Source organism: Bacillus rossius, chromosome 1 (assembly GCF_032445375.1).
Source record: "Bacillus rossius redtenbacheri isolate Brsri chromosome 1, Brsri_v3, whole genome shotgun sequence".
Taxonomy (NCBI): Eukaryota; Metazoa; Arthropoda; class Insecta; order Phasmatodea; family Bacillidae; genus Bacillus; species Bacillus rossius.
The window spans coordinates 236608437-236633907 of record NC_086330.1 but is presented as its reverse complement, the minus strand read 5'-3'; the positions used below and the strand labels follow the sequence as shown (position 1 = coordinate 236633907).

General features: G+C 37.8%; 1 protein-coding gene across 3 annotated transcripts in view; it reads right to left on the bottom strand.

The window, feature by feature from the left end:
* Window positions 1-25471, bottom strand: part of LOC134527381 (alsin) — a 239496-nt gene that overhangs the window by 22810 nt on the left and 191215 nt on the right. For all 3 annotated transcript variants that reach the window (XM_063360019.1, XM_063360021.1, XM_063360020.1), the window contains exons 12-13: window positions 21483-21666; window positions 10485-10667 (exon numbers count right to left, since the gene is read on the bottom strand). In XM_063360019.1, coding sequence (XP_063216089.1) covers window positions 10485-10667; window positions 21483-21666 — 367 coding nt within the window. The remainder of the gene's footprint in view (window positions 1-10484; window positions 10668-21482; window positions 21667-25471) is intronic.

The following is a 25471-nucleotide window of genomic DNA, read 5'->3' as shown; positions in this document are numbered from 1 at the left end:
CGAAAGAGACTTGTCCAATTTCTTTTGCGTCGTCTGGATGCCAAGAAACAGCTGACTAAATGGAATGTTTTGGATGCTATTCGAAACATCTGTATGGCTTGTGATAGCATTCAACCTACAGTGATTCAAAACTGTTTCAGGAAGTTAGTCCCTGCAGTAGCCACCAATGAAGAAGCTTCAGGCCCTGAACTATCATCTGCTACAGAGGACTGCAGCCCTGGTAGTATCAGCCCCACCATTCATGTTCCCAGTGGCAGTTCTGCCTCAATTCTTTGTGTGATACTGGTGACAGTGCTGGTGTGGATAGTGAGGAATGAGAAATTCTTCAAAGTAAGCTAAATTTCACGGAACAGTTTAACAGTTTTGTAAAAATAGATGATGGACTTCTTACATCATCCACACCAGATGACTTTGAGTTGACAGACTGTGACACCACTGATGGTGATGTTAACACAGAAGCCATAGACTTTGAAGAGCCACCAACACATGCATTGCCCAAAATAACTGAAGCTTTGCAAGCTCTTAATACTCTGGAAACAGTAATACAGTGCAGCGATGCTGACACTGAAACAATCAAAGCCTTTGACCAACTGTGTGGCTTTGTCCAGTGTATTAAAAAAAAAATGAAAAGCAGACCAAAATTAGTTCATTTTTTTTACCTAATCTTCTCAGTGATCTAGATATGTAATAATATTTAGCAACATGTCATACAAAATTGTAAAACATTTTGAGTTCACTTTTACGTAGTCTAACCATGTTTTTACTTAAGAAAATTTTTTTTTATGTAGTTTTGTAATACTTATATAATTTTTTTAATAATTATGTAAATTGTTTTTCAACTGTATATACTATATACAAAATAAATATTGAAATATTTTCAAAATCAATACTGAAATTTGTGCTTTTTTTTTGTTGTTTTGATATATGTAACGTACACATTATGGAAAGGTATGGTTATTACAAACCTCGTTATTACAAAGTGGGTAAATTTCTGTCCCCTCAGGTTTGTATTAAGGAGGTTTCACTTAATTGATATTATTAATTTTACCATGAAAACTGCTTAAATAGCACCATTTTGCACCGCTTTATTTGTTGGGAACGGTGATCACTCATTCTTGTATGTTTGTAAACCATTACTAATTACTCTTTCTGAAAGTTGGCATCTCTGGGCTTATTTATGTTAGTTTGTGTACTTATTGTAATACCATTCCCCACAATATTATCCTTTTTAAAATATATTCATTAAGTAAACTAAATACAGCAAAACCCCTTATTTGCACTTTTCATGGGGACAAAGTAAAACAGTGTAAAAACCGGGAAGGTGTAAATAAAGGGAAAAGTAAGAAATACGTTAAAGTTAATTAAAATACAGTCACATCCTGCAGCATTCAGAACAAATACACATACACACAAATACACGGACCACATTACACATACGCATTGCACCACAGTAAAAAAATTAAAATAAAAGGGTCGCAAATTGATAGAGACCTGAAAAAATAGCATTTGCTATAAATCGAAAAATAACGCGAATTTCGGCCTTTTATTTTGAATAATGCGAATTTCAGTCTTTTGTGCTAAAAACGCGAATTTTAGCATTTTGTTTGGTGTTCTATTTTTTTTATTTCAATTTGAGGGCCAGGGCGTGACGTAGGAAGGGCCGAGGGTTCCAAGAATCACGGGCGCTTCCAGGAATTCCAGCCGGCCTACGTGACTTGGACGGACCTCGGCTTGGGTGTTGAGGGGAAGGCGGGAGGAGGCGGCTGGGCAGGCGGAGGTGGGTGAGGAGGGGGAGGCTGCGCGCGCACCCGCTCGGCCTGGCGAGAGAGTGGTAGGCGAGGGGTGGCGGCCAGTAGGCGGTGCTGGGTAAGGAGGGGGAAACTGCGCGCGCACTCGGCTGGCCTGGCGAGAGAGGGGTAGGCGAGGGGTGGCGGCCGGTAGGAGTGTGCGCGCGCACCCAGCTGGTTGGCATGGCAACCAAGGACGCGGCGTGGTTGCCCTGGCAACGGCGACGCGGTGGTGGCCGGACGGTGACAGCTGTCGCGGCCGTCAGTGGCGGCGGCGCGCACACGTGTTTAGGAAGGAAGGGGCTGACGGCTTCGTGATTAAAGACGTGCGCGGCACGTCGCACGTCACATCTGTACTTGCCAACCAACATAGTCCAAAAAGGAGGAAATTGGCAGTTGACAATCTTGCAGTTAAAACTACTGAGGCTTTCTCAAAAGCCAACATTCCTTTGGAAAAGCTGGATGATCCTAATTTAAGAGAATGGATGAATGAGTTTATTGAAGGTAAGTTTAATTTCAAATCTGTGACAACTAGGCATGTAGTTCTGTAAAGGATTGAGAAAATAGGGAATTTTAATTGCATTTACTTCACATGTTTGTTTTAGGGGCTGGAGACTTGCCTTGCGTTAGATCTCTTAGGGAAACATATGTTCCTGTGATAGCACAAGCACACTTCGATGAAATAAAACAATTAGCACAGCATAAATGTGTTGATATTGTGTGTGATGAGACTACGGATTCCAAAGGGAGATGTGTGTTTATGGTGCTTTTCAAGATTCAGTCAAACAGTTTAACAGATCCAGTGGTAAAGGTAGCTGCAGTAAACATTCTGGAGAAAGCAGATGCTACAACATGTTCCCAGGCCATTCTTGAGTGTATTAATAAATACAGTGTCAATTTCATGGACATTCAAGCAATTGTCACAGACTCAGCACGTTACATGACGAAATGTATCACATCGTTGCAGGTCCTTTTTGGAGAGCACGTTGCCCATGTTCAATGCTGGGCCCACAAACTAGCTTTGGTAGGCAATTGCTTTTCCATTGGACTGAAAGAAGTAAATGAGGCTGTAGTAAAGGTGAAAACTGTGTTTCTTAATACACGGAAAAGGAAACATCATTATTTGCAGTATCTATCAGAACATACAACTAAAGCTGCAAATTTGTTTCCAATGCCAGTAACAACACGCTGGAACTCGTGGTTCAGAGCAGTGTTTTATTTGGCAGAATATTTGGTTGACATTGTTAATTTCTTCAAGCTAGATGAAATGAAGGCTATCAACAATAGTGGTATTCACTATGTAGCTGGTGTTTCAGAAAAAGATGTGGCAATTGTTCTTGCTCAGTGCATATTTGTGAAAACTCACGCAGCTGATATTGTAAGCCTTCTCACAAAGCTTGAAGGTTCGCAGTACCCGACAGCACATTCCCTTTACGGGTATTTGAGTGATTTACTGAAAGGCTTCGAGGGCACGTCAAAAGGTGTATTTGACTCCCCTTTTGAAACTTTCATGTCAGAATCATCTCTTACGACAAGCGACAAAGCACAAGTGAAACATAAATGACAAAACTCATCAGCTCTTGCAATGACCAAACTTCAAAGTCTGATGAACAGTGATCCAAGTGCACACATCTTCAAAGCCATTAGCAAGCTGTTTAGTCCCAAAAACATTTTGCTAAATGAAACAAAAAGTGTTTTGTCTGTTTTTGACAACATCCCTGCATTTAATGGTGTGGACAATTCAGTTAGGTACAAAGGCTACGAATTCCTTAAAGAAGCTGTTCAGGATGCTGTCAAACATGAAAATGAACCGGATGTAGCAAAATTGCTGATGGCTTTGGGAGTGGAACATGAAGTATTCACAAAGGCAGCACTTAAGGCCATTTGGCTGCCCACCAACAATGTTGACAGCGAACGCCTTCTTAGTCACTACAATTTGGTGGTTACTGACAGGAGACAAAATTTAAAAGAAGAGAATATAGAAACATTTACCATGCTTTCATTTGATAGCTAATTTTGAGTGTTTGCAAGTAGATAAAACAATGACAATATTTACTTAGCTGGTGAAATTGTTGCATCTGTACTCTGTGTGTGTTGTTTTATACTCATTGTTTTTAGTTTTGTGAATTCAACAGTTTTTCGAATGTAGTAATGATTTTTTATTGTATCAACTCTTCATCCTTAACGGAAAAAAAAGGTAAATACCATACAAAAATAACACCTATTTTCAATGAAAATAACACCTATTTCCAAGAAAAATAACACATATTTCTTAAAAAAATAAAACCTACATTTTCAGGTCTCTACAAATTGATGGAAATTTACCGTCAATAACGCGCCGTGCGCGGAGAAAGCTCATTGTACTTGATCAGCTGTTGTTTCAGCGCGGCGTAGTCACCGGCTGGCTCTCTCTGTTCACTGAGCTGCGTTTGCGCAGTATAACTCACTCAACGCTCCGCCCAGACTCGTGACCTTCCATCAGCAGCTAGCCAATAGATGCAAGCTTAGCGGAAAAACATATAAGCTCCCCCTCCCGTTTACCAGTTTTGTCCAGTTCTAATACCAGTTTATTGGTATACGCACCAGATTTCTCGCTGCAGCAACGTTTTCGAGTTTACGTTCATCTTGATGTCTTGATACCAATAATTAATTATTTACGATCCCCAGATATAAATGGTTAGTTTAAAAAATATGCGTCAACTGTACAATACTTTTGAAATTATAAAATACGTATAAAACAGTTACCAAGACTCCGCTCATTTTATCTTGTGAAGTTTAAGTCTCGTACCAGTATTTCAGCTAAGTTGTGACATAAATACAGTATCAGCAGCCACGTAATATTCCCGACAATCCTGTTACGTTTATACATTCGTGATTTTACGTTTTTCCCTAGTACATTTTTGTTGTGTTTTTCGATATGAACGCAATCTTTGACTCGTTTCACATGTTTATTCTCGGACAATTCTTTTGCAGTTTCATAATTTTTGGCGATTGCACCAAGCTGTTTATGGTTGTTACGTGAAGTAAATAGCGGAATGGATTCGATTTTTGAGACGTAATTAGCGTGAAAGTATTGTATTGGACTAAATGGGAACCAAACGGGACCTGAAGAATATAGTGCAAATAACGGGAAAACGTAAATAACGGTAACGTAAATAAGGGGTTTCGCTGTATATAACATGTACTCATCTGGAAACTTAGTTCATGAGAAGTATATACATAAATGTATAGGTTGCCATATGTAAGGACCCAAAAATATGGTCCACGCAAATTTTTATTTATTTATTCCAACCTTGAAGTTGCACCACAAAGAGCGGTGACCTCAGCATGTGTTCGGGATTGATCAGGGGTCAGTGGAAAGTATGCTTCCCCAGTCTACATACTGTTGTCACTTGCTTAATTGAGGATGTGAATTATTAGAGATAATATAGTATTTTCTACTAAATTATAACTGTTTTGTAATTTATGACGACTGTAAAACACTTTGAAATACCCTGTTTTATTGCATAATCATCGCACCAATATTTTATGGCGTCAAAATTTGGATATATAAAACCTCTCGCGTAAACGTCGCATGATGTTTTGGTCCTGCTATTAGATTCCGAGCACTTTGTGTAGGTATTTTTTTCCGTATGAAACAATGTATTTTAAAGTATAAATCTAATATTTATTCGGACATTACTACTTACTTATTTAATTAACGGAAATAAAAAGTTGTCTGATGTGTAAATTTTCTTTTAAAGACGTTTATAAACCTTATAACTAGGGGTAAGCAAATACTCGAAATTGCAAATATTCGTGCAAATCAAATATTTGATTCGATTCACATTCAAAACCATATTAGGTATCTGAAAATTTCAAATATTCGAAAGTTTTCGAATGTATTAAAATATTACTTTTGTTTGACAAAATGTGTGATAAAATAATATGTCGAACCTCGAGAAATCATTTTCCCGGGAGATTAATGAAAGAAAAAAAAACTGTAAGTGGACCTTTACTTACATCAAATTTTAGGTTAGGTAAATGGGCATACTGAGAACAGTTAAAGCCAATGTAGCGTGAAAATAATTATAAATGCTTACGATTTTACTGCAAACTTTACGTGATGTGTAGCATAATTAATTTATTATATCCAGTTGTCCTCAACACAATTTTTGGGCGAGTCATGTGCCATATAAAAGTGTAAAACTATTTAAAACAATGCCAGTGCATCCACTTTCAATATAACCTTTAAAAACTAATGCATACATACTCTTTGGTCACCATTCTATTAATTTTACTAATACAAATCTAGAGAATTTTTTTTAACGATAGAAAAGTAAACACAGCTGCCATCATGGCTACAGCAAAAAAGAAAACATGTCCGTTTGTGGTTATGGCCAGCAGAGCGGCCCATGGCCAGAGAATTGTGTTGTTAGAAATGCTCCAGCGCAATCGCTTTTTAAACTACCGAAAATGTTACGTAAATAATTAGATAAAAATAACAAGACACGATAAACAAAATTCATTAAAAATTATTTTGTCTTGACACGTCTGATTCAAAAAGACTCTGAGAACGGAATATTGACCATGCTTACGAGCAGTTGTAATAAACAACTCTTTGATATATCGATTGGTAATCGCTTGACTATTTATTGCGGAAAATAAAACTGATACATCGAAGATCTGTTTACTTTCATAAACTTTTTTTTCCATTTTTAATTTTCAGAAGAAGAAATGAAGTTCAGAACGTTGTTTTTCTGCTTCTGGGAACATTGTCACTTCCAAGAGGCAATGCCTGGATCCAGAACATGTAAAGGAATTGGTCTTTTTGCACTGAAATTTACGTAATGCTGATGGCAAGGTGTAGGCTTGGCTTTTGATAAAGACATTTCTATATTACTGATTGTGTTTTATTACTAAACCATTAGAAGAGACATAACAATTTACATGTTACTTGAGTAATAAAAATGTATATAAAGCTAAAGAACATTACTCTTTTAAACAACAATTTATAATATTACAAATTTTGACTGTAATTATTCAGATTTATACTTAGATCTTAATTAGAAAATATTCACAAATTATTCGCTATCCACAAATAATTGGAATTACAGTAGAATCTCGTTATAGCGAGCACGGTAATAGCGAGAACACGGCTATAACGAGGTATTTTTGAGGAATTTACAGTGTGATCGCTTGAAGCGCGCTTTTGTTATTTGTCTGCTTTATCTCCACCCCTTTCGCTCGCCACTAGACATCTTGCCGTTGACGCCTGTCACATTCTTCAGCCTTGCAGTCGCCACCTAATTGCGTGGCTTTAAAAATAGAATCCCATCCTTTCTTTCTTTTATCAAACTTCCGTTAGTTATCTGTGCCGTGTGTAGACAAAGTTTGAGATTGAAACAGAAACAACGTAAGAAAGTATTTTTTACAAATTAGAAATATGTATGTTTTTGTTTTTATAATCGCGTATTTTCACGTCTTTTTTGGTTGTTATCTTAAAAGAGATAATATTAAAAAGCCGCTCTAATGAAATTAATTTGTTTCTTGGTTAACAAAAACTATTAATTATCAAATATTGTTAATTGTTTATATTCTATTTATTATTATTTACGCGACGACATACTGTACGCATACGCAATACGACTGGATACGTTGCTGCAACATAACATAGCATGTTATGCGGTATCAAAAGTAACAAGTAACGTAACGATAGTAACGAGTACTAATTGTTATAGTAACAAATACATACGGGTACACATTTTTTCGTTACTTTTACACCTCTAGTAGCACTACCGTATTTATTTCCGAATCGCTGGGACAGTTTTCTTGTAACTTTTGTTTCGGTCAGTTGTTGGGGTATCTGTCCGGGAAAGGGGTGGTGATGATTTGAGTTTAATCCCAAATTTTATTTCTAAAAAAGTTGACAGGTTTCTTTAAATGAAAAAAAGTATAGTTTTCCAGCGATTATTTCGTTTGAGGCGTACGTGCGTTGCCACAGCCGCACTCCTGCTTTTTTGTAAGGAATTAAATCGTCGCGCTACACTAGCACCACCTGTTAGCAACATCCCGAACAAACATGGCCGCCAGCAGACAGCCCGCGTCGACAATAGATAGCAGGACAATGCTGTGTCGGCCGCGGGCTGAGATGCTATACTTACGTGGCGTGGTAGGCAGAGGTGCCCCCCCCCCCCCCCAAACACTATGACTCACCCCCCCCCCCCCACCCCATGAAATTTTTTATGCCATTTTCTCAATGATTTACTAAATTATTTTATAATATTATACTTTTTTAGTATTATATTTTATCACATTTTGCATTAATTAAAACTGATTTTCTAATAATAATTTTGGTCATATCAGGTAATATTTCCATCCTGAACCGACAGATAACTGCTTTTGTTGAGGAAAGTGCGGGGTTGCCAATTTGATTTACAAGATCCCTTTCAATTATCAAAGCACCAGAAACGTATTTTCACATTAGAAGCTATAATTATGTAAATAATATATACATTTTTCTCATCTTTTAACCAACCACCCCCCCCCTGAAATTTTAATGACGCAGTCTACATCGTTCCCCCCCCCCCCCCCTTGTGGGCACCCCTGTGGTAGGGTATTCTGGTTATTTTGACGCAATCGGTGATCGCATCCGTACTTATGGGGTATCATTTTAAAGAGAATTCACACATCTGCTCACAGAAATTAAGATTTCGTTAATATAACCTGTTATTTTCCAATTATACAGTGTACCGATACACGGCCCACATATAAATATATATGGTCAGTAGGGCGTATTTAGGTAAATATAAACTGTGTTTGAAGGGACCTAGTCAACAATGGTCCGCGGCATTGGTAAATATTCGACTTTTGAAGTGCTAGAGTGATGGCGCATGCGCGCCAGCGCCAGGAGAATTAGCGGCAATCAGCAACCGACTGAACTTAAAAACGGGCCAATAGGAGAGGTTGCTGGGGACGCTCGGCGGAGGTATAAAAGAGCCTCCTGGCGTTTTCTCGGGAAGTCGGTCCGCTGCACAGAGTCGGAGCACGTATCGCTTCGCGTAAGAAATTTTCGCTACCCGCGATTCCGGGCTGCGGAATCGCGACCTGAAGTTGAACTTTCGGCATTATCAACATTTGGGACGGTAATTATCGAATTCATCCACGCGTCCGCGGTCCGGGAAACGACTTCGCGCGCGCCGGAACTTCGCCTGTGTGAGTGCTCTGGTGACTAAGAGTGTGTGGTGCCTACTGGTGCATCTCAACGCACTTCCTGGGACAACCTTCACGCAGACTGGAGACTGTGGAGCCAGCGCAGCATTCGCAAGGTAAGGCGCGGTCGCCTTGAGTCGGCGCCAGCGCATTGTTGGACTGCAAACTCCCCTCATCTTACACGGTGATTCCTGCTACGAGACGTTATCGCAGAGACTGTGCCTCCTAATAGTAACTGTCCGCGGTCCCCCCAGAGGTCCTGGGGGTAGAAATAGCCTACCGACAGAGTTTTAGCCCGGAGCAAACCCCACCCTTATTTAATGTGTAGACGGCATCTACGTGTTGTGTACGATACCAACAATAGAGACTGAACGTGAATTGGACTTTTGTCGAGCCGGGTGCCCTTCGTAACGTCCTGCAGTTTCAATAACATTCTTGTTTGTTTTTGCTAGTCACATTGTGCCTCAGAGAACTTTAGCCATTGTCAAGTATAAGTCCAATGTTATGTTATTGTTTTTGCCTCAAATTCATCAATATTATTAAAATTTCTTGGAAAATCATATATTGTTTATTTGTACTACAGGAAAGTCTCCTTGATAATATTTTAAAGTTATGGCAAACAGGGCTAAGTAATTTAGGCACTCGTGTATTGACAAATATCATCTACCATTCAGGCAGTCCTGTGTTTGTAAACAAACGAGGTGTTTGTTTACGTTTGGGTCACTCCAGTCCAGCATAACAGTTGCCTGTCGTCATATTATTAGTGTGTTACACCACAACAGGTTTAAACACAATTTTTAAGCTATTTTCGGTTAATTTTTATTTTTTGGGGGCCAAAATTTGTCCAATTCAGTTATAGCGAGGACACGGTTATAGCGAGGATCAAACCCGGAACCGTGACACCTCGCTATAACCGGACTCTAGTGTATTTGATTCACATTTGATTTACAATGAAAAAGTCACATTCACACAGCCCTAGTTATAACCTGCGTCGCCGCGGTGTGCCGCTTATAAAAACGTAGCTAGCGCTAGTTGGCATCATTCATGTTTGGTTATGTTGTTTCCCATATAGAGTGTGCACTTTGTAGTCGAATATCAATATTGTAATCTCACAGATTGCATGCAACGCGTGCTCTCTGTTGAGTACCGAGTTAATTACATTTAATTTCCTGCACTCTTTTGCGGTAAGTGTGTACTACGACGATAGTTATGCGTTTGTTCAGGCTCGCATTTGGGTCACGGATTTTGTTTTTCTATTTAAAGTTGAAAAAAGGTTTTTGTTGCATTACTTATTAATTTAAATTGTTTGGTGTGCTCTTGTATACTCTACTTTTTAAATAAACGTACTTTCCATGAATGGGTTTTGTTTTTATAAATAACTTTACCTAACAAAAAATTTTTTTCGTATAAAAATTACACCCTTACTTTTTAAACTTGATTTTAGTATAAAATGTGCGACGATTATGCGATAAAACATGGTATCTGCAGGATCTGCAAGGTCCTAACCTTGAGCGTGGTGAACATGATGCCTAGCTCGCCGTTCTGCAGGTGTGGCTCCATGAAGTCCTCCACGAAGTGTATCTCCGAGCCAAGCTGCAGAATCTGGGCTCGCACCACCACGAAGTGGAACACGGGAAACAGGTCGTCCATGGTCCACAGGTAGGTCGCCCCCAGCTCCTGCTGCACCACCTGCAACATTCCACACGCACTATGCCACTCCAGCTCGTGTGGAGCTGTGGGTCAGCGATCCACTTGTCCTCTCAGAGCTTCTCCATTCACTGAAGTGTGCTTTCAACACAACAGACCTGTCCTCAGTGATTCCGGGTCTTCCAATTTCTGCTGCAAGTCTGTATGTGCACAATGTGAGATACACATCAAGATTATTACAACAGCAAAAACTGAGCTGTGGCTGCTGATTTAGACCGAATGTCCATAAGTGTGCTATAGGTTCCTTTTTTTTTATGACAAAATAAGACTTTATTTGGCAATGAAACATTAATTAAAATGTGATAAGACATGCAGCCAAACATGTTTCACCTGACAAGAAGATGCATTGTTTACAAGAAAACGTGACAGTTTAGCAATGAAACATTATTACTTTAACAATAAGATTAAGTTTCTGTGCGTGTTAAATGGTATGCAAAACGTACATATGTACAAATAAAAATTAAAATAGAAATTAAAAGAAGAAAAAATCAAGTCACTGCAATACATATAAGTCATATTTCTTTACCATTTACAAAAAAAATTATATGTACCTAGCTAAGTAATGAAACTATAGTACTTTAATATGTATAGTTATTCTGGTTGGAATAATAATTCTTAGAATGTGAGCAGATGTAAGCAGTAATAATAGTAAAGATTATCATTAATTCTTAAACAAATTGGTTCAGCTTGCCATCTAGAGCCACCTGTTTGCGGTGAAAATAAATGGCAGATTTCGTAAATTTTTTTTGTTGATTTCGGTGTATTTTTCGTCATTTTTAAAACTTATTTTGGTGTATTTTTCGCCATTTTTAAAACTAATTTCGGTAAAATTTTTGTCGCTTTTAGAAATGTTTTCTTTTTAATGCTTTTTTATTTCTTTTTAAAAACTCAGGTAATTTGTGATCTTCAAAATTTTTAGTTTTATTGAAGTCATGCAGAAAAAACAAGAATTTAATAATTATTTAAAGTGTACAAAAATAGTTACAATTAACATAATACTTTTCTTCCCAAAGAACATATTAAAAACCTAAATTTTTCATTTAGGATGATCAAGTTTTTCTAAAGGAATATTGGCTTCCATGAAAGCACTAACTGTTGACATAACAAATTCTTGTTTGTCTTCTTTAGCCTTTTTCGTGCGGGAAATTACGTCGGTGAGTGAAATCTGACGTTTGACACCCGACGTATTTGCTGCCTCAGATTGTTTTTCAGCTTGTGCGAACGCTTTATTATTTTTGTGGGAAGTGCTGCCATTAATGTGTTTCAAACACGTATCCTTCCTGGCCCACTCGATGTGCAGGTTACAATACTTGTACATCAAAATCTTGTTGGTTTTGTCAAAGATATAAAATCCTTCGTGCGAGAATTCTTTCTCGCGGTCGTAAATTGTAACCATCATTCTAAACGTTTTATTTTGTAACGTTAGATTAAACCTTCGTAGACTACACTCAGCTGACAAAGCAAACAGTAAACAAGCAGATCTACAACGAGACTAAATAATCACAGAATAACAACATTGCAAGACTCCCGACATTCGACTAAATACTACTAACCGAATAAATATATTAAATCGACGAGTCATTCTCGCACGTCCAGTAGGCAACTGTTGGAGTTGGAGAACGTGTTTCAACTTCACATTGCTCGCATTTAAGTTCTCACAACTTCGAACTTTCTCTTTGCACCTTACCTAACCTAACAACATGAACCTGAACCTAACCCGGTCAGACAGAGGTCTCGCAATTGTCACATAAACAAAAACCTGTGGATTCCTTAGCGCGAACATGAAATCGGAATTTATCGAGAGTAAGCAGTTTTCGTTATTCTGTTGTTTGGAAATGGTAGTTTTTTGTGGACAGCAACGAGCTAATCGACGAAATATCGATATAATCGATATATCTCATGTTAACACGGTTTGATTGACTTATAGCGCTCAATCGAATAAAAGTAAACACAACAGCGAGAGAAATACGTTCATTTCGTGATTTTTTCACGTTTTATCACCATCGCGGTAAATTTTGCGCAAATTCCTAGATTATGGCGAAAATTTCGCGATTTCACGCACCGCGAAAAACAGGTGGCTCTAATGCATAACAATTTGTGCAAGACAAATTTAATAACAAAACGTTAACTTTTTACCAAGAGGTCATGTTCTGGTGAATACATAATACAGTAAACTATCAATTATCCAGGCCCGAATTATCGGTTTTCAGGTTATCCTTTCTAAATTAAGTTTAATTATTAGTTTGTTATAATCTGAAGACATAAAAAACTATGGCATTGCATGGGCACACTTCTTCGCTTGGCCTTTCTATATTTTTAACCACCCTTTTTATGTGTCAGAAAACTGTTTGGTCCGAGACTCTTTGCATCCCCGCCCCCTTGCTTGTCACATATGTCACGCCTTAAATCTGAGGGGGATGCCCTGACTTCCATTTCATGTCTGCCGTCTCCTCTCGTTTGTTTCACGTGCTGCTACTTTCCGCTCACACATCAGCCTGGCAGGTGCCTCGAGTGACGTGACTGGCTGGCATTCGGCCGGAGAAAGGAAAATTGGAAAACAAAAAAACTAGCCAGAATTTGTGTGTGCAGGTTGCACAAACTTATCTTGAGCAGTTTTGAGTTAACTTTCTCTCTTCGGCCATTGTAAATGACTGTGAACTAGCAATGTACATGAAGGCAATATTTACGTGTCAATCACAACAGTTTTTCGTAATGATAACAATATCTTTTTCACGTGATATTAATTTCCCACGCTTTTAATTGCAACATTTCACTGCTCTGGAAGATGTGCATGTATTGCTGCATCCCTCTTTGATTTATGGAAACTTTCCTGTGTTAGGTTTGTGAAAAGCACCACACGGCGACACAGTGCCATATTGTTTATGTTCCAATAAGCTGAGACACAGTACACAAAGACTTCACTTGCGCTCAGAATTCTACTGAATTGTGAAGCTCAAGATTGAGTACGGCCCTTTCCCTGAAACGGCTTATCTGGGGATTTTTATAGTATTTCAATTATTCGGGTATTGGTTGGTCTCAATTAACACAGTAAGTCGGGAGTTTACTGTAATGACATTCATTATAACTTTTGTCATTCAGTAGACTGTGAACACTAAGAAGCAAGGTGTTCAAGGTCACATCAATGTACCTGTTACAAACTTTTACTACTATTTTCCATACTTTTTTTTAAGTCTATGCAGTCCTATACACCAAGCTACAGCTAAACAATGATTATATTTTCTGAATCACTCCTTATTAATCATTACTTAAAATTAAGATTTTATTAAATTATCTTATAGAAAAAAATTTTCAATGTTAAAGTGATATCTAAGATTAAGGAATATCAAGGATCAATTTGACAATTTAATTTATCGTAAAAGTAAATAAAGAGTTGAAAAATTATTTTATTATGGAGATGTGCCTTTTTACTTATATATAAGCTCATCAAACTGCAGATTTAGAAATCTACCAGTTCCCATATTATTTTATTCTAATTTATTTTTTTCTGTAAAATTATTTTGAGCACAACCATATTAATCGCATCACTTGCAGTAACTATGTGCTGCGCAGTAACTATGTGCTGCACAGCAAAAGGAAGTAGCGATTGTCTTACAGGTGAATTTGGTGATTGGTACTAATGTTAACCATTTTTACACACAGCAAACAGCATCATCACAGCAGTACTAATAAATAGCCTCCAGCCCCTACCTACAGTAGTTACACTGCCCGCAGGAAAACTTGATGCTTGGGTGACATCACGAACGTTCAGAAATCTTGGGTGGGAAAGTGGGATCAAGCTGGCGTAGTATACACAAACCAAAAACATAGTCAAGACTATAAATTAATAAATTCATCTATTACAAAAAAACTGAGAAATTCCAATTTCTTCAGTTTAAAAAAAGAGTAGTATACACAACCCAAAAACATTAACTTACAGTCTATTATTGATTAATAACAACAAATTCACCAATTTACTCACTCTCCTCAAGAATTCCAATTCCTTCCATTTTATCTTCGGTAGAGTTTGACTCTTCACTGCTACTGTTAACACTGCCAAGTGTAATAATTATATCGTCGATTTCAATGTCGAAACGAACATCCCGGCTGTAAAAATCCTGCTCTACTTTTGCAACATGATTACAAAATGGAATCCAGTCTTCTTTTCCCATGCCATTAAAATGTTTTTCGCGAAGTCTTTTCACATCTATTTTTAAGGTCATATTTTGTAATGCAACAATTCCCTTAACTTTACCCCAAATACCTTCAATGGGATTCAAGTCGGGATGGTAGGGTGGAAGTAAGAGCGGCGTGTGACCAAAACTTTCAAGAATCTGATCGATGGAATACACTATGTGTTGTGGCTTATTTATCTTAGTAAGTTCGTACAATGTTGGCTTCAGCATGTCTTCAGTAAATGAAATTGTGTTTTCGCATAGCCATTTTTTCATGTCACTTTTTGTTGACGAAGATGTTGGCGGTTAGTTTATGCGGACATTGTGATAGGGTGCATTATCCAATACCACGACGCTGTTTGTTGGCATGTTTGGTACGAGTTTTTCCCTAATCCACTTCTCATAATTGGTCTGGTTCATTTGGTGGTGGTAGTCACCAGTAGCTTGATGTGATTGCCACATAAAGAGGGCATTTGGCACGAATCCAATTTTACCGCCAGCATGTATCATAATTAGGCATTGCCCTTTCGCTACTAGCCGAAGGACACCATTTAATGTTTCAGCTTTTTTGTTTCACATGCGAGGATAAACATACGATTCATCTAGATAGATTATATTCCTGTTTTCATTTCTGAAACGCAATATGAAAGCCTAACTTTTTCAGAATTTTACTCAGGGTGCTATCGCAATTTTGAAATCCTATCTCCATCTTCAATTTCTCCCTAATCTTTGGCACTGTTGGCACACATTTTTCTGTGATATAAAAGTTATTAATTATCCTTCAAACTACTCCTTCATCAAACCCATCCAGTTCGTATTTTGAAGACTTTTTTAATTTCTTGTTAGGTGTCTCAAATGATTCTTCACCATCTTTGTTAATGTGTTGACCTTCTTTATTAATACGTTGAACAGTAGCACGAGAAACTCCCGTTGCTTGCACCGTTCGTAGTTGCACTTGTTCGAGAGGAATAGATAACGACATGACATCATTCAGAGCTTCATTTTCCATAAAGTTTAATTTTTCATAATATTTAACACATTAAACACTACCTCTCGCACCTGGGAATGAAGTTTTTTCTGTTTAATTTTAAAAAACGTAGGCGGCATTTTTATTTACAATTAATAACTAGTATTTTATAAATCAGAAGAAGGAACCACTACTGCGAACTTGTTGAGAGCTACGTTTAATACGGTTTCAGTTTACTATTCTCTACTTAGCTATAAACATGAAACATGTAATTAACTCTTTTGAATTATATTATAAAGCAAATGGAAACAAAAATGAAAAAAATATTCACACAGACACTATCATTTTATTGCTATTTTAATAATTAAAACATTTAAGTTCCTAATAGCTCTATACACTATATGCCAAGTATAAGAATATTCAGGGTGCATGTAAGATAATATTGTGCTTTTATGCTCGGAGGTTGAAGCAGCAGTGCCATAACATTTAATTTGCTTAATATACATTAGGTTATTTATGGTAACTATGGTGCATCCGTGATAGTTATTGTGCTTCTGTAGTAACTATGGTGCTTTTATAGTAATTGTTGTTCTTTTATGGTAACTCTAATGTGTTTGTGCAGGAAACTCTGTTGCTTTGTCTGTGTTAATTCAGTGGTGAGATTAGTTAAAAATGTTGTCCCCCTGACAAACCGCTACCAGTGGCACAAAATTCACAGAGCCAAGTCACTATGACTTTGTTGCTTATAGACACAGTAGTACAGAAGCTTCACGAACTGCATATTGTAGAGGAACATCAAAACAGAACATTGTTTGCAGGATTCGACTTTAACGTTTGTCCACCTGTCCGAGACAGGAAAATTTCCATCCGGACAGGTACATAATGAAACATGCCTGTCCGGGGGGACAGGTTACTATTCAATTTCATACGTAACATTCAGTAGCCAACAAAAGTCCGTCAGGAGTATTTTGCCTTACAATTTCAATGAAATTGGCATTTTGTAAGTTTCCAAGCACCTTCATTTTCTTTGCAAATAGTAAATCCAACAAAATTTGCATCAGTTTGAGCATTATTGTGCTGTTCATTACGTAGACTATGTTGACGATGTTTGATGAGTGACGCCATATTTTCTTTAAAACTCGTCAGCATTGCAGCCAACATAATTTTATGTGGCATATTTACCAATGTCTGTTTACAGAAACCTATTACCGCTAATATTAAGCACAATTGCTGTATTCTATAAATTTCACGTATTATTAACGTGATATTTTAACTAAGCAGAAAGTATCGCGGCATTTAGCCTCGCACTATCGACTTCAACCTAACCTAACCATACCTAAACCAATCCAAATCACAAGTCAGGCGGAGTGGTGGACGGTAACTAGTCTGTAACCGAGCTTTGTTTATTCTGTGGAAGTAAGAATAGTCGCCTTTTATGCGTGCGTTGTTGATACTTTATTGTGTTATTGTGTTCATTTTTAGGCAACAAAGTTGAACGCCCGTTTACAAACGAGTAGTGTTGTGCTCGATTGTATGAACTGCAGCTTCACTTGGTATTTTAATATTATACATTTATACATTAGAGTTGTTTGTGCAGCAATGTGGCGATTTGTAAGTGGCGCTTCAAAGCCTCCTGAAAAAAAAAAACGGAAAACGGACGACGACAAGAAAGAATAAGATAATCAATATGATAAAAAAGTGCGGTCATGTGAGTTTTTTCAGAACTGGTATACAGAATTTCAATGGGTTCGGATTGATAATGCTCAGAGAAAAATGTACTGCAAAGTCTGTGAAGTGTATCCCAAACTAGCATTTGAGCGGCGTTGGTAAAAGGATGTTTAAGTTTTCGTAAAGAAAACTAGACGTCCCATGCAACAAGTAGTTGCCACAGGCAGTGTCAAGACTTACGAAATGTGCAAATGACCACACCAGGTACATCTCTGGCAGAAAAGGCTTTGCAGAGCATAAATAAAGAGGCACTAGCAAAAATGCAGTTGCTTTTTTGTACATCTCATGCACTGGCGAAACATGGACTTTTAAGTGGCAATGTGCACTTGATAAACAGAAAGGCCTCGATGTAGGCAATACAAACCTTTCAGACAAAAAGTGTAAAGAGTTCATGAGTGTAATTACTGAAACTGAATTGAAATCATTAGAAAATAATTTGAAAAATGCAAATTAATTTTCTGTGATATGTGACGAGTCGACTGACAGTGCTGTGCTTGATCAGATTATTGTGTATGAGAGGTACACACTTGAAGGGGAGATCCATACTGACTTTGTAGCAGTCAGGCATGTTGACAGACCTAATGCTACTCAGATATTTGAGTGCATTTTAACAGTTTTACATGAATATTGTGGTTATGACAGTGTGAACAAGAACAAACACTTGATAGGCTTTGCCAGTGATGGTGCAGCTGTAATGAGAGGTTTATGTAATGGTGTACAAGCGAAATTGAAAGAAAACATGGAACCAAATTTAGTTGCTGTTCACTACATGGCTCACTGTTTGGAGCTTGCTGTAAAATCAGCACTCTTCCAACTACCACTACATCCTAAAATTGATATTTTCTTGAGAAAGGTTAATTCATTTTACCATCACAGCCCAGTTCATCGCAGTCTTCTAAAGAATTCCTGCGAAACACTTAAGATCAAGTTTTATGGGCCCACAAGAGTTGGAGGAACTCGTTGGATTCCACACTTGAAATCATGTGTCACAAATGTAATCAAAATAATTCCTGCTCTTCACTTGACTGAAACAAATCTACTGTAAGACTCCAACTGTGATGCATTCACCAATTCAATATGCAAATTAGTTAAAGAAATTTTTGCAAAGTTTGAAGTTGGTACAGTATCTGCATTTCTTTCGTGACATACTCTGTGCATTGAGTTACTTATCACAGTCTTTCCAGGTCACAGGTTTGACAATAGCAGAGACAAATTCAACCATACAAGAGACTATTTGCATGTTGCAGAAACTGAGCATCAGTGAAGATTTTCATTTACATTCTTGGAGAAAATCAATGGAACCAAACGGAAGACAGCTGAAAGGTAATGCTTTACATTTCTCAAAGAAGACTGATGTTATAAATGTCATTGTTAGATGTATGGAATCTCGAACTCACAGATAAAGACACTGAAATGTTTGAATTATTTGTTGCAAACAATATTTCAATTTCAAAACATGGCCTTCTAATAATGAACAATATTTAGTAACAGATCCATCATTAAGATGTTGCATTTTTTTTTTCAAGTTCCCTTGTGAACAATAATGTTCAGTGTGAAATGGTGGAGCCAGAATGGACAGCTCTGAAAATTGTTGTTTACCAGGATTGTATTCTTTGTACTAAGCCAGTTCAAGGGAAATAAACACAAGACACAAGAACAAATTTGTTAATATTCTTTCACTCGTGGATCTTATGTTGTCTCTACCTGCTTACACCACAGATTGTGAAAGAGGATTTTCTTTGATGAAGTCTACCAAAACGGACTGGCGCAACAAACTTAATGGTGATACATTATCATCACTGATGCATATCAAGATTTTGATCCTACCCCAGCTATTGAACTTTTGGTTTTGTTGTGGTGAGAGAAATCGCAGACCATTTCAGCCCCCATACAGAAAGTGCGTAGCTAGGCTGCAGCAAGATGAGGAAGATGCATCTGATGACAGTTCATCTGATAGTAGTTCAGACACAGTAAACCAGTGATTTAGTGCAAAACAACTTCAATCAATATTTAAAACTCCATTATTAATATTAATATGAAAATAGTGTAAAACTGACTTGTTTTTAGTATAGTGATGGCCTTAAGCATATATCACGTTTATAACCAGTAAATTTTTTTTAACATAAGCTGGACAGGTGGAATTAGTTACGGACAGGTAAGTGTTCAATTATACCTGTCTGTTGGACAGTCCAGTTAAATCCTTAAAAATCTATCCCTGCTTGTTTGTAATTTATGTGGGTGTGAGAGTTTAGGAACATCTATTGAGCGGCACCATTTCTCTTAGCGACCCACGACACGCTTAGCACTGCTCTAAGAGAGAGCGATGTAACGTGACATTTTTGCTGCTGCGGGTTGTGGTCTGGTCCTGCGACGTACAATTACAGTCACACAACTACATGCGACATGGCTGTCAACGGCGACAAAGTTGCAGCAACAATAAACTTCCCCCATCCATAGTTTATTCGTCACTAGTTGTTCATTTAACTTTACTTCATGTTTACCATCATTATTTTCAGCTATGCAGTCTGTAAAATAGATGGGTATTTTGTTAGTTTATTTCTTTTACAATGACTCATGGAATAAATAATAGTTATGTGGAAAAGGATATTCTATGCCCATTTTAAGAAACAGTTGTTACTGCAGCGAATTCTACAAAATTTTGAGCATGGCACTTGCATAGAAGTTATATATTTTTTGAAGTGTAGGTTAATTTAAACAAAATTAGGCCTATGATGACAATGCACTAAATGACCACAAACACATCCCAACAAAAATGAAAATCATAAATACAGTACGAGATTATGCAAATTCAGACACCATCGCTAGCAAATACAATACTTAATAATCTATGTAGTTAATAATAAAGAATCAGTGGAAGAATATAAGTGTTGCATACGGAAGTACTTCAGTTGTAACGAATACCTTTTTAATCAGTTCTGCATCATCTAATCATGTTTCCTTCTGAACTGCATTGTACGAGCTTCACAATTATTAAGTATATAATCCTAGATTACACCAAGCTTGTATTAGTGATGTTTCATGAGTGTTTTATTATTTTCCTAGACCAAACAGTGAACTACTCATATTTTTTGAGCGCTTATATCAGACTCCAATCTGTACTTAAAACTCAACTCTAAATATTGAGTACTCATGTACCCCTAATACATTACAAGTGATTGGTAAAGTATTACTGAAATGAGATGTATAAGTCAACTTATAGCTTATAGTTTAAAGTGAAAATTTTAAGACTAGAGTTTCAGTAAAGTTTTAGATCTTAATGCTACAACTTGGTTTATATGATAGGTTGTATTATGTGACTGTACTTTATGTCATTGTTAAATGGAGTCCACACACTAAGTGGTACTTTTTTTGCTGTTGCATGAAGGTTTAAAAAAAAAAGAAGGTATTTTTAGAATAAACGGGCCAGTTTGAGCACTTTTTATTTTAAATCATAACATTCAAAACTTCCATATTGTGATAAGGCTCTGTTTCTGTCATACTTTACTTTACGATATGGTCTCTTTTTCTATACTGCTGAATTCAAATGCAAGGTAGTTAAAATGTACCAACATAATAAAACTCTTGGTTTACAAGTTTCAGGTACAGACCCTTTACCTGAACTTCCTGCAGAAGAGTGAGTAAAACACCTCACCCCGTCCAGCCAGCATGCCTGTCAAGTCCTAAATTCTTACCCGAGAGTGAGTGGAACTAAAGCAATCTTTATATGTATAGCTACTCTGCACTCACATACTTAAATAATGCAAACCAAAAATATAAAATGCACAAACAATTAATAAGACCATTCCGTCAAGTCCTGTGATAAAAACTAATTTTTTTTTTTTTTTTTTTTAGTAATGCCACTTGACCATAAAAAAGTGGATATTTAGCAGCTGCCTCTCATTAAAAAGTGGGAAAGCCACAGCAACTTACAGCGGTCATCTGTTGGAAAGTGCTACGGATCACCAGCAGCTTCTCTAGCGGGGAGAACGTCGTTTTCAGCTGCTGCACCGTTTCAATTGCTTTCGCATACGGGGCCGAAAATTCATGGTTTTGGGGCACTTGTTGCTCGCAGCCACGGTTCCGCACACACTCCGTGTGGCCAATCCAGAACTTCCTACAGAGACAATGATCACATGTCAAAAAAAATTCCACATCACACATACAATCGACTCCTAATTCTATGTCTTATGAGAATGACCAACCCCACAAAGAAAAAAAAATGGTTGAAAAAGTTGAAAATTTGAAGGATATCGACCTAAAAGTATGTAAATCCGTTGCATTTATTTTGGGCTCTATACATTGTGATTTTCTTTGTGGGCACTGTACAGCAGAACCACATATCCTTCATACACGCACACACACACACACACCACTCTAAGGCCACAGGTCCACCAGCTGCATTGCTTTGAATCACAGTGTGCAGACATCCCTCCCCCTCGTCTAGCATCCTGCTCCTTCCCACCACAATCTTTCCCTTGATCGCTTCCCAAGGACATCGAATGAAGGCGGGTTGTGTTTTATGGACGCATCAGAATAGAAATGCTACATTACTAGTATGCCGAGCATGAGACACAGCTGACTGTTCACGTGTTCAGGAATGTTACGCAGCAATCGTGGTCTACAAACATGAAGCACCGGAGTTGTTTTTAACTCCTGCTCCATATTGTGAAAACCAACCCAAATAAACAGAACAGCACAATATATTCTCACTTACTTCTTGCACGAATTTATTTATATTCCACCAGCTCAAAACATGAACTTTAATGCATAAGTGTATACCTTGTCGTGGTTCTGGAGGGTGTGAATCGTCAACAGTCGTGAATTTGGGTGCCACCATATGATAAGGGCACACGGACCCGGCAGAGATTCGTCTCATGGTGCAACGTCGCCCGTGTGGGGAACAATATTCAGTCTCTCCTAGCCTCCAATTATCGCACAGACCTGGCCCGCTCTCAGCGTTGGGCACTCTTACACATGACGAAGATGGTTGCACACTCTAGTAGGCTCTTAAAGGCAACCCACACAGCTGATACCTGGGAGAGCTGGCACGTGGTCAGTAAATTACACGAACTCAGTACGTTTTTTTATTATACTTCGACATTAGGTTACACAGTACCCACACATGAACTGAGCTAGGCGAGAGCCGGACCACGCGGTGGTCACACGAGACGATATCGCTTAGCTGTCTGGCAAAGTCCCGCTAAGGGTTAAAATATACTGAATTGAACAGTCTGCCATCCGAGGCGAGCCCAGAGGATAATATACAATTGACTGAGATTGAATTACGTTAACAGATCTAAGTACAGTTCGGCGATGCAAATGGATGAAGTCCCCGGGGTGTGTATGCGTCTCACCTGACTGCTGCTAGTTGCAGACTGGCCGTAAGGGCGCGCTTCCACCGGCAGCACGGCGTCTACCGCCAAACCACAGAACCATTACACTAGTTTAGTTATGTGCCGTGGATAAATAAGAGAAGCACTCTTAAAATACTAAAATAACAAATACATGCCCTCTCGTTACTTAGTTACATGCGAACATACAGTTATTACTAAACTAACATATGAACAGGATCCAGGTTAGTTCAGTTCCAGTCCGCTATGGCGCCGTTGTTGTACTGAAGCACTGAGCTTAAAACGCAGTCTTCCGGTAGTTCATGGCGCGCTGTTTGAAAACACACAACAACGTACTTCGGTAATTCCATGCCGGGAAGGAACGAGTGAAGGTCAAGGAAGGAGTAAAGTCCAACCAGGCTTATGGGGCGAAGCCCCGGCTATCGTCATTTTCATGTTTCGTCTTTGTTGTTTAAAAGTGCATTCATTCATAGGGGTACCTGAACAGTTTTGTCATAACATAACTTGTTTTGTCATAACTAGTTTACTTCAAACGTTGATTAGTATCCAACTCTAACATATATAATCCATTATTTCAGTTTTAACTTTCACATAATTGTGAACAAATAAAAAAAAAAATCTCCTTGTAACATCAATGAACGAACGGGTACGTGGCAGCACCAACGTGTGAGAAACATGATGTGAAATATGCACCATGTATGTAATTGGAAGTCTTTTGGGATATCAAAACGACAATAACAAATGTTGGTATTCCTGTGGTTGCTAGCCAGGCAAGCACTAAGAGTCAGGTGGTTGAACAAAGCCGGCCATCTTCCTGTCACGTCACGAACTTGTATTCCCTTCGTACATTGTAGCATCCACCAGAACCCTCCTGCACTCTTGTCGCAGGTAATATACCTCAAACAATATGCTAACACTTAAATAATAAATCCTAAATTTTTTCCGCAGAGACACCACTGTAAAAGTACATGGAATGTTATTTTTAGGTTTAATTTGTAGTCACAAACTCCAATAAAACAATGTGTCATTTTTGTGCTAAGGAAGGTTGAATGTCAGAAAAAGGTCAAAATCAGTCTTAATTACAATAATGACCCCTTTGAAATAACTATTCTTTCCCCAGGAAGAATGAAGGCTGTAAGAAAAGAAAGTTGACTACTGTATTTCAAAGTAGTTTACACACATACATATACAGTTACATATTAGCGATGTCATTGTTGATTCAAAGTATGTAGTTTACACACATACATATTACATACTATAAAAGTGATATCATAGTTGATTCCTCGATTCTTAATCTATCACGATTTTGCATAAGTTTATTTCATTTAACAACTGCTTTGACATCAAGTAAAGTGTGGAAACACTGTGAATATTTTCCTATAGACTTGTTATGCATTAGGTTTTTTATTCTGTTGATATCTGTTAAGATGCAACATAGTTGGAAATAGACTATATTGTACTAACAACTGTGTAGACATTTTATTATTTATTCAAAGCTATATTAGACAATAACTTGACTTCCTCAGCTGTCACATGTCACAAAAAAAAATTGTGTATCTAATCTTAGACTCACAAATTTTGTAAATCAATAATACGAATTGGAATCGAGCTGAGAATCAAGGTACAAATCATCATCAGCATCAGAATCTATGATGTGACACATATACATATTCACACACACATATTTACACACACACACACTTAACCTAAAACTAAACAGCAGAACAAAGCACCAAATTTGTATTAAGAAATAAAACAAAATAAATATTATACACAAGAGTCCCGTTATAGCGAGGTGTCACGGTTCCGGGTTTGATCCTCGCTATAACCGTGTCCTCGCTATAACTGAATTGGACAAATTTTGGCCCCCAAAAAATAAACTTTAACCGAAAATAGCATAAAAATTGTGTTTAAACCTGTATAATTGGAAAATAACAGGTTATATTAACGAAATCTTAATTTCTGTGAGCAGATGTGTGAATTTTCTTTAAAACGATACCCCATAAGTACGGATGCGATCACCGATTGCGTCAAAATAACCAGAATAACCTATCAAGCCACGTAAGTAAAGCATCTCAGCCCGCGGCCGACGCAGCATTGTCCTGCTATCTATTGCTGACGCGGGCTGTCTGCTGGCGGCCATGTTGGTTCGGGATGTTGTTAACAGGTGGTGCTAGTGTAGCGCAACGATTTAATTCCTTACAAAAAAGCAGGAGTGCGGCTGCGGCAACGCACGTACGCCTCAAACGTAATAGTCGCTGGAAAACTATACTTTTTTCATTTAAAGAAACCTGTCAACTTTTTTAGAAAATAAATTTGGGATTAAACTCAAACCATCACCACCCCTTTCTCGGACAGATACCCCAACTACTGACCGAAACAAAAGTTACAAGAAAACTGCCCTAGCAATTCGGAAATAAATACGGTAGTGCCGACTAGAGGTGTAAAAGTAACGAAAAAATGCGTAACCGTATGTATTTGTTACTATAACAATTAGTACTCGTTACTATCGTTACGTTACTCGTTACTTCTGATACCGCATAACATGCTATGTTATGTTGCAGCAAC